This window comes from Rutidosis leptorrhynchoides, chromosome 10, assembly GCF_046630445.1.
Source record: "Rutidosis leptorrhynchoides isolate AG116_Rl617_1_P2 chromosome 10, CSIRO_AGI_Rlap_v1, whole genome shotgun sequence".
NCBI classification, from domain to species: Eukaryota; Viridiplantae; Streptophyta; class Magnoliopsida; order Asterales; family Asteraceae; genus Rutidosis; species Rutidosis leptorrhynchoides.
Window position 1 is genome coordinate 345,964,482 of NC_092342.1, and position 9,906 is coordinate 345,974,387.

Consider the following 9,906-nt stretch of genomic DNA (forward strand, 5'->3'; position numbering starts at 1 on the left):
ATATTGTTAGAGTAGAATTCATTAAAATTAACATACATGAAACATAATAAAATGAACTTAAGAATCATTCAACTCTGTATATGTTAACCTTTTTAAATTTTAAATATTTAAATTTAAATTAAAGATAGAAAAAATTATGCGCTTACAAATTTTTAATGAAAGTCTTCAAGGCTTTCCTTAGACCATAGATAACGCAGGCGTATGTGTACCCAACCCGCCCACAAACGCCCGGAATGGGGCGTTTGTGAGCGTTTGTGACGGGGCGTTTGTCTTGGAAAAACGTTGTGACAAACGGACGAGAAGAGCACGTGGCACGGTTTGATTGGTGGAAATTTCATAGCCGTTAGGTAGCCGTTGGCTTTTTTTTTTTTTTTTTTTTTTTTTTTTTTTTTTTTAAATACACACTCTTTATTTTCATTTTTAACACACTTTTATTCACTACACACTCACATATATATAAAAGTTTATATATTTTCTTTGTTTTAGAAACAAAAAATATGGATTTTTTAGCCTTAAGATGAGAAGGATAATGTATAGTTGTATTGTTATGCACAACATGATACAAGAAGATAGCGGGTTTGCGTTAAGTACTTGGGAACAAGAATGGTTAGATAAACCCGAAAACCGGCCTCGTCGCAATATTCGGAGAAGGGTCAAAGATCGTCGATCACGAGAGAAAGAGATTCGCGATCGAGACGTGCACGATCAACTTCGTGAAGATTTAACGGCTCATATTTGGAACCTCCCGCCAAACTTTCGCTCGATGCATAACTAGTGTTTTTTTTAATAATGTATTGTAATGTTTTTTTTTTTTTGGGTGTATTTTTTTTAATTGTAATGTTTTTTTTTAAATAATTAATGTACTTTTGTCTAATTAATTTTATATTTTGTATTAAACAAAATAAAAAATAATTTAAAAACAATAAAAAAAAAGAAAAAAGGAAATGCCACGTCACAGGCTTACCAAGACAAAAGCCCCCCATTACAACTCCCCCAAAATGTCATGGCCTAGTCACAGTTTTTCCTCAAAAAGTGTAACTCTACCACTCCACGTCACAGTCACCATTATCTATGGTCTTATCAGCCTTAAAGATAAATATAAAAAATAAATAAATAAATTTAATAATGGACGTACACAAACAAAAGTTGGTTTCAATCTGACATGTATTGTTTCGGATTTATCTAGATATTATATTGAAATTAATTAATAGCAATGATTAATCATCTTATAATCAGTTACATTAATAACACAGTAGAATTAAGATCATGATCTGATTCAATTCATAAGCTCCCTGCATAACATCATATCCTATATGGAGTACCAAATATTCATATTCATATTCATATATATATATATATATACACTAAAACATAAGGGTAAAAACATAATGACTATAACTAATTCTCTTTCAAAATTGGACCCAAATTAAGTAACATCTTTGGCTCGAGTGATCTTTAATCAACAGAAGTACATATACGTGATCGTCATATCGATTAACGCCTCAATCGAACGTACGTTTAATCATACTTATCGTTCCAGCACATAAGCATGGATACACAACGCCTGAGTATGTAAAGCCTAGTCTTCTGTTGTTTCGCCATGGTTAAACACCGTCGTTGGCTACTTGGTTTACTGTCTCTTCGAAGTTGTCGTCGGTACTGAGACGATGATCTGATCAAGTACGAATAAGTAGTATTCATTCTGATTTGTTTCCGCTGATCGGCTTAGAGTGAAAACGATGGTCGTTGTAGTAGCACTAAAACATTGAGTTAAAATGTGAATGGTGTGCTCTAAATATATAGGCCGTTAAGAATATATGGTCTTCCCACCTATTTTGACTTCTTTTTTATATAATCTATTTTGTTTGTTAGTTAGTCTAGTATTGTGACATGCACGTGACAAAATGCATTTCTTTTATCGTAGAGTAGTTTATTTTTCGTATACGTTTTTTTTAAGTGGCAAATTTATTAATTATAGAACCCCTATGAGAAGCTAGGAGGCCAACCAATACAAAATTACAACCTTTTCAAAAGCCAACCATTCCATCATAAATTACAAAAACTGTGACTACCAATTCAATTATAATGAACAATACATATAAAATTAAATAAAGTTTCTTTATCCTAGCAGCAAACAAAACATCATTCCAAAACCTCCATATATCCCATAAGTTAGCCGCAATAATACCATATTTGAAACATTTAGTTGTAGCTCAGCTGGTAGTGGTCTGCCTCTCTTAGCGAGAGGTCAAGAGTTCGACTCCGGTGAGCTGCAACATTGCACTCAATGTTATCTCTGACCTGAAGTATCTACTCAGGTCGCTTTTCGCCTAGTGTAGGGGCAACGAGGGGGGGGGGGGTGTTTACCGGCCATACCCTCAGATTGGTCCGGATTTCCTCCAGTGAGTAGTTGGGGGCGGGTTATACAACTACGGGAGATGAACGCGTGGGCAGTTAAGTTCCACCTAAGCGATCCCAAACTGATGTCCAAAAAATAATAATACCATATTTGATCTTCAAGGGAATCGAACTAAACTAGAAAACTAGACAAATTAAGAGTCGAAATGTGAGAGCACTTGTAACCGCACAAGAAAATAAAATGAGGTCAATGAACTTCACTCGATAATTGCATATAACGCAACTTATATCTTGTATCTTACATCTCATATACTTGATAGATGAATAATTGTCGGTATCTTATATCTCATATACCTTATACTTGTAAAATAAAATTGAATATGGTGGTTGTAAAATTTTAATCTTTATGATTTGGTTAGCCTTTTAGATTTACATATAATAATCTAAGTTGTCCATATTTATTCTAGAAGCCTTGTCGTTTTTTGTTACACTAGAAACTCGTACTCTCATAATTTCAGTTTTTAAATGTGTTTTTCTTCTTGCTTAAATCGCCTCCTTACATTCATTCTAGAAGGCTTGGCCAAAAACGACTTGTCCTCCACTCTTTCATGTTAGGTAAAGTAAGCCGGCTTTCAATTATCCTAAGTTAAATAATTTTGGATCATACATATATATTTTAAATTATTTTTATTAACAAATCTTATGAATAATAATTAACAAGTTGTCAAGATAAAAAGTTTTAAATTGATAGAAAGTAAGTTTTAAAGATGTTAACATTACTTTTGTAGATGGGATGACATAAAAGAGATTCGAAAATAATAAAAGAGACTTGAAAATTTTTATCCATTATTGATATAAGAACTGGAAAAGCCATTATTTATTATGCATACTTTATATTACTTCTTCCGTCCCAAAAAGAGTATACTGTAAGAATTTTTATTGAATTTAAAACATCATACATGTACTATATTTAAAATTAGTTTGACTGAATTTATTTAAAATGTGAGTGACCGAGACTTGAGAAATAAATCTTAGTAAATAGAATAGTTTAATGCTATTTAATATATAATTTTTGTAACCATACAATTGTGTTGGGATAGATGTATCTTAAATTGGACATTTTAATTATTTTGAAATGCATAGAATCATAAATTTCAACTTTTTTTAATTATTTTGAAATGCATAGAATAATAAATTTCAACGAATTTATATCAAACTTTACCCGGAAGATGACACAAATCATTGATAACTTCATTTATTAGTATTTTATTTCAAGTTCTATATCTTAAATATGTATGCAATGATTATAACTGAAATTACTTCATATAGATTAGTGGTTAATTATTATTTTTATATCCTTATAAGAGGTCGCATATTTAAACTTTACTATCATCATATTTTAAAGTGATCAAAAAAAGAGTCAGAAACAATCACAAGTTAACTCGGTTAGGCCCCGTACATCTATATACTCGGGTTATCTCGGTTAGGCTGCCTACATCTAGACACTCATCTTCAAAATAGACTGAATAGAAAAAATTTAATTCTGTCTTTTTTTTTTTTTTTTTTTTTTTTTTTTTGACAAGATGCATATAAGTCGTTAAAGAGGGGAAACACTTGGAAGTATCGTATCGTATCGTATGACAACATTATGATTTGATGTATAGTCCAATTAAATTTAGCGTCAAATGTTCTGGTAAGTTGTAAGTTTCAATGACCTTCATTTGTTTAGAATCTTCGGATACAAAAAACTATTCAACCACATAAACAAGTGGGCCAATGTATAGGGCAAAAGGGTAACTGAAGAATATATTCGTTTTTAAGTTATAAGATCATTTACATCATATATCATCCACGTGACCACGTCTCAAATATGAACATGAACACAAAATAAGATTAAACAGAAACTTATTACTTTATACAAGTATGTGATAATTTGAAAGCTAAAAACAATAAAAATTAATGTATTTACATCATCTTTCTTCAATGATTTTATGTAAACTATATAGAACCACATGGTCCATATTAACCCCTGCTTCTTTATTTTTCAATTGCTGTAAACTGTATTGAAATGCAGCTACATTTTCAGATGATAATACTTGTCTAAAAGCTTCTCAGTGTACTCCCCAAATGTAAGCGATTCATTTTCTTGTATCAACTGAATCAGGACAAATATATGTAGTCAACAAACCATTTTGTAACAAAACGAATCTAACTTAAATTAAACCGCTAACATTTAAAGGGTCATTACATACCTCTTGATGAATATGACCCGTCTCGGGAAAATCAAGTTTTTCATCCCTGAAATCGAATAATGAAGAGAAACTGAAAGATTAGTAACCACATTATATTATACAAAAACAGGGTTTGATTAAGTTATTTGGGAAGCAAACCAGTCGGGTTGCATGAATAATGCAAATGTGGAACGTTCGAGTCCTGCTGCCTTTTCACCTTTTGCTGCCTGCATATAAGATAAATGAATTGAAAAATCAGCGGTGAACGTTAGATTACTAGTAAATTTACTAATTTGTGAAATGATGGTTTAGTTCAGATTTGAAGTGGCAAGTTCAACACATTTACTTATAAATGAATTATTCCAATTCCAATTCCAATATTAGCTTAAAAGAAAATAGATTAAACTAGTCTTAAATCAAACCGCAGCAATATAAAAATAGAAAATCATGCTAACTTACACGGACGCAGTGAGGTGTTGCACAAAGATGGCCTCTTGATAGTATTTCAGTTATGTTACCGATTTGGTATGCGATTTCATCTTCTTTGTACACCACCTAGGGCAAAACATATCATATCATTATAATACCTTTGTTTATTCTTGCATCAAGTAAGCAACATGTGCAATCCTATTTTCAAAGCTAATCCCTATATAGCTATAAACGGGCTCATTTGGGTTAAGTTCCATATGTGCTAAAATGGGTTAAGCTAACAAATTTAACTAAACGAAAGTGGGTTGCATTGGACAGTAGGGTCAAAGATCATCTGGTTTGTACAAAACCGAGTGAATTGCTTATTATAAGAGTTGCGATATTTTAAAATTTGTGAAAATGAGTTAAAAAGTGTTTGACCCCCATTTTGACCCGGATTACACAATCTTCTTTTTGACCCAATAGTAATACCCAACTTGCCCATTCTCACTCTAAACTTTTCCGAGAATACTAGACTATTAGTAACCGGCTAACCGCACAGTTAAAAGGGAACGTACTTTATTATTAACTGTTTAGGAAGTAAAAAAAAATTAAAAGACATCATATAGAAATGTGAACTGGATAAATAAGTTAAAGAAAGAGTATATACTTTGACTATTTGACCTGCTCTTGTTTTGATGTAGAGTCCAGCTGTATCATCAGGGCAAGGTATTTCTATCCCACCTTTAGTGAACATGCCATACGTAAGACCTACAAGAGAACATAAACAAACATTAGACACATAAGCATATATCGACATTTATCAAAATAAAGAATTTCAATCATCTTCAATGTAGAAATTATATCACAAAATTTTGAGGTTTGGATTATGTAAATGAAAGAAAAAACTTCCCCGAAATGTAACAATAATCAAAGCAACTGTTTGAAGTTGGAACTTGAGACATATTAAAGGCTAACATAAGGTCTTACTTACTGAATTTTAATAAAACTATGTCATTATATATAGTTAGAGCTAGAATATGTGTACCAGTTAGAGAACCATGATCTGTATGCCAGCCACACCATGATGACATGGAGTCACTATCTTGAGGATCATTACTGCAACAAAAATCGTTTTGTATGGTTAAATGGTTATTGGGTCAAGTTTTACTCTCACGAGTCCAAAACCTTCTAAATCGTTTTAAACATCGTTTGTTAGTCATAATAAGACATATTTTCAATAAAAATAGAACAAAACATTGTTGGGATCTCGCCCTTTTAGTCCCATTTTCCCCGGAAGATGACCCACCCATTATGCCTACCTATTTACCAATCTGACCTGTTTTGAACAGATACGAGTCTAACCCATTACGCTATCTCCATTTTAAACTGTAATAATTATGTAATGGACTAACTTGTGATAGTGCTGTCGTGAAAGAATATTTACCTTTTTTCAGCAGGAAAGTAATACAACAAACGGCCTTTATGACACCGGGAACGAAACACAATCTGTTCAATGCCTTCATTAAGTGGCGTATCTAACTTTTTCGACACTGTTTCATTAAATATTCACAAGATTAAAGGGGTCACTAAAAAACTGATTATTCACAAGACCAAAAGTATTTAAAGAAATTAAACTTAGAAATACGATATGATCATAAATGGACTTTGATAAGAAGTTACCATATTTATCACAGTGATGTGCTACCAGTAAGCCGACATCTAGAATAAGCTTTCCAAGGGCTTTGAAAGCTATATTAAAAAAAAAAAAAAAAAAAACCCTTCAATAATTTCACTTGCAAATGGAAGTATTTGACTATTAGTCAACACTATTAACATTGGTAAATTCAGATTATATTCTATAAAATGGTGTCACATGGCCATAAAATTTACAATTTCATGTCATTAGATATTGTGATCTTCAAATTAATTTCCTTTTTGTAAGTTCTGAGATTATAAAGTTAAAGAAGGTAAAAAAATGGCATACCGAATTCGAGTTCAGGCATACTAGTTTGAGGCCAAATGTTTGATCCACAATATGCAGGGTACCTTTTCAGTAAAGGATCATAACTCAGGGTAAGTACTGATAGGCAAAAAAAAAGATAACTAAGGTTAACTACCATAAAAGTTACAGTTGTTTCAGAAAGGGTAAATATTATAAATTTTTATATAAAAAATAGTTTTACGGTTTTAAGATTTACCTTTGGATAAGCGACGCATCAGTAGTAGGTTTATCTAATATTGGATTCGCATAAAAGGAACCTTTCAGCAGATCTGTACACAACCATTAAAATTACAACATAACATATTATTAGTGCATTACTGCATTACATCAAATTTTGTTTATCACTTCACAAATTACAACTAATTATTGTAACCAACATTCATGTTTGAATTAAACGAATTTTCAAACGATCCAAATTCAAGTTCAATAACATAATTTCACCTGGTTTTCCAGATTCAAGTTTCTCTTTCCCATGACTCCATCCAAAGTTATATCTACATGATAACAAACGTATTCAAAACAACATACAATTATTTAAACAACCCCTAAATGTGGCGTTAACACAACGGATACGTATCGATCCTATATTACCGGCTTTGAGGATCTTCCAGTTCCTTCTTCACCTTATCAGGAAGGCTGGCCAACCTAATTCAAATAAAAGATACAAATTATTTCGATTTTAATTATCGTAATAGCTAAACTAAATTAAATCAAAACAGTTTAAAATTTTTAAACCTAGGAGCAAGATTCAGAAGATTTTGTCTCAACAAAGTGTATCCAGGAACCTACACCGAATTAACATGAAATTCAACATCCATTAAATGCAAAACTGATCTGCAAATGATCATATACTTTCTAAATTCTAAGTTACATAAGTAGTACAATAATTCATAACTATAAACTATAAATAATAAGTACTGCAGTGGTATGATTTCATACATGAGATATGGATAAAATACCCAATCCATCTGGTCCAAATCCTTCTTCAATTTTGGCTGACAAATCAGCATCTTTATCCTAATCGAATCACATAATTCAGCATCTAAATCAAATAATGTGTAACATATTTTGGTATTTACACGAATCCTTGTAATAATAAGAACTTACTTGAAGGAGTGTAAAAGGAATGACGACAGTACGGAGTGTGGGAGTCTGTACGGCTGACAAATGTCCTGACGTCATCTCATGAATTGAAATCCGGCGCCGATAACGATGAAAATGAGGGGTTTTGTGAAGAAATGGTTTGAGTATACACGAAAACTATTTGGACTGCAGTGCCGTTAGGCAGCAGCCTACGTAAGATTTATTTTAGCGAAATGTTACACAAATTGCCCCTCACTACATTTTATTAAACTTCTGACCCAGATTCGAAGCTGCGATGATGTGGTATTACTAGTAGTTAGGGCATGTTTGGTGAAAGCTTCTTATAGCTTTTCGAAGATTTTAGCTTTTAGTTTTTTTAAAAAAAACTCCTAACTAATAAAAATAATAAAAAGTCCCGTTTAGTTGAACAAGCTTAAAGCTTTTTGAGATTGGAAAAAGCTACTTTTTTTAAACGCTACTCTTACAAGCGTTTCAAAAAATTTAAGAGCTTTTTGCATTTTATTTACTCATATATCCTTCCATGACTTCTTGTATCACCCGCAACCACCACCCCTGTACTTTATTTACTCAAATGTTCTTCTCTTTTGATTACAAAAAACTAACTGAGGATTTTATTTTTAGTTCTGTCATTGGTAAATTGATGAGAAAAATTAAAGGCGAATCTGAGAAAATAAAAGAAAAATAATGAAGATAGGAGATGAGAAATTATGATCTGGGTTGTTATAGATAAAAAAAAAAAAAAAAAAGATGGGAGGTGGAGATGAATGTCTTACATCTAATTTTTGGGAACTTGATTTGCACATCATCTAATTTTTGGGAACCGAGATATGTGTTTGGTAGCTTGTATACTTCGTAATTGTTAATACTTGTTTTTAATAAGTTATAGAGTACTAAATACTACAGTAATAAGAATTGCCATTATATAAAACAATAATTTTTATATTATAATCATACTCTTTATATCCATATTATGTGAGTTAATGAAAATAAAAGAAAATAGCTCGCAAGTGTTATTCTTCTCGTGTCCATATTTGTCATTTTATTATTTTTCTAACAGCTTTAACTACTTTGCTAAACACTTAAATATATCTAAAAAGCTACAGCTACCAGCTATCAGCTACTAACTATCAGCTAACACCTACTAGATAACAGCTAACAACTATCAGCTCCAGCTAGTTTTGCCGAACATACCCTTAGTACTACGTATTACTCATTATATGTGTATGTTAGATATTAGCTTGAGTTTCTATGCTCAATTTTTATTTTATAGCAATTATTGTTCATGTGACCATCTGTGTTTATATCTAGCATTTTTGTTAAAGATATAATCCAAGTTTCTCCGGCGTCTATATAACACAACGTTGATCTTTTTTTTTATTTGTTACTGTATAGTGTTGCTTTTATCTTCTCATTTCCAATTTCCGCACAATTATAAATAGTTGGATAGATTCATTTAACTAGTTTTTAGCAACAAAATTTTTCACCATAAAATAGATGATAATTTTGTCAAGTATATATTCATCTTAATTTCATCGTTATTTATTTTGAGAGAAAAAGAACACAGTAAGAAAAATTCACTCTTCAGGACAAGGAGAAGAAACCTGTCAAGTGTGTTATTTCATACCCAAGTAAGTTTTTGATCTAACAAGGTCACTTAAACCATACATTGCATAGTTTTATACAACATTAACAAGGTTTTACAACATGCACCATGAAGGACCTATAAAAGCTAAAACAGGAATGTCAACAACTCACAAAACTTCAAGACAAATTACTCCGTATTTAATTTGCTTTATATTA

General features: G+C 31.5%; 1 protein-coding gene across 2 annotated transcripts; it reads right to left on the reverse strand.

The window, feature by feature from the left end:
• Positions 1–4,177: 4,177 nt before the first annotated feature.
• On the reverse strand, positions 4,178–8,823 carry LOC139872319 (uncharacterized). Of its 2 annotated transcripts, none has more exons than XM_071860169.1 (15): positions 8,110–8,823; positions 7,942–8,019; positions 7,738–7,787; positions 7,594–7,647; positions 7,444–7,496; positions 7,199–7,271; positions 6,985–7,046; positions 6,681–6,749; positions 6,445–6,550; positions 6,046–6,116; positions 5,668–5,768; positions 5,045–5,144; positions 4,749–4,812; positions 4,611–4,656; positions 4,178–4,513 (listed from the first exon to the last, which is right to left on the reverse strand). In XM_071860169.1, exons 1-15 carry the CDS (start codon positions 8,182–8,184, stop codon positions 4,433–4,435), a joined length of 1,083 nt encoding a protein of 360 aa, XP_071716270.1. In that variant the 5' UTR covers positions 8,185–8,823; the 3' UTR covers positions 4,178–4,432. The 2 variants fall into 2 exon arrangements, with proteins under 2 accessions (XP_071716270.1, XP_071716269.1); XM_071860168.1 differs by having other exon boundaries at positions 4,749–4,816; positions 5,049–5,144; positions 8,110–8,822.
• Positions 8,824–9,906: the final 1,083 nt, after the last annotated feature.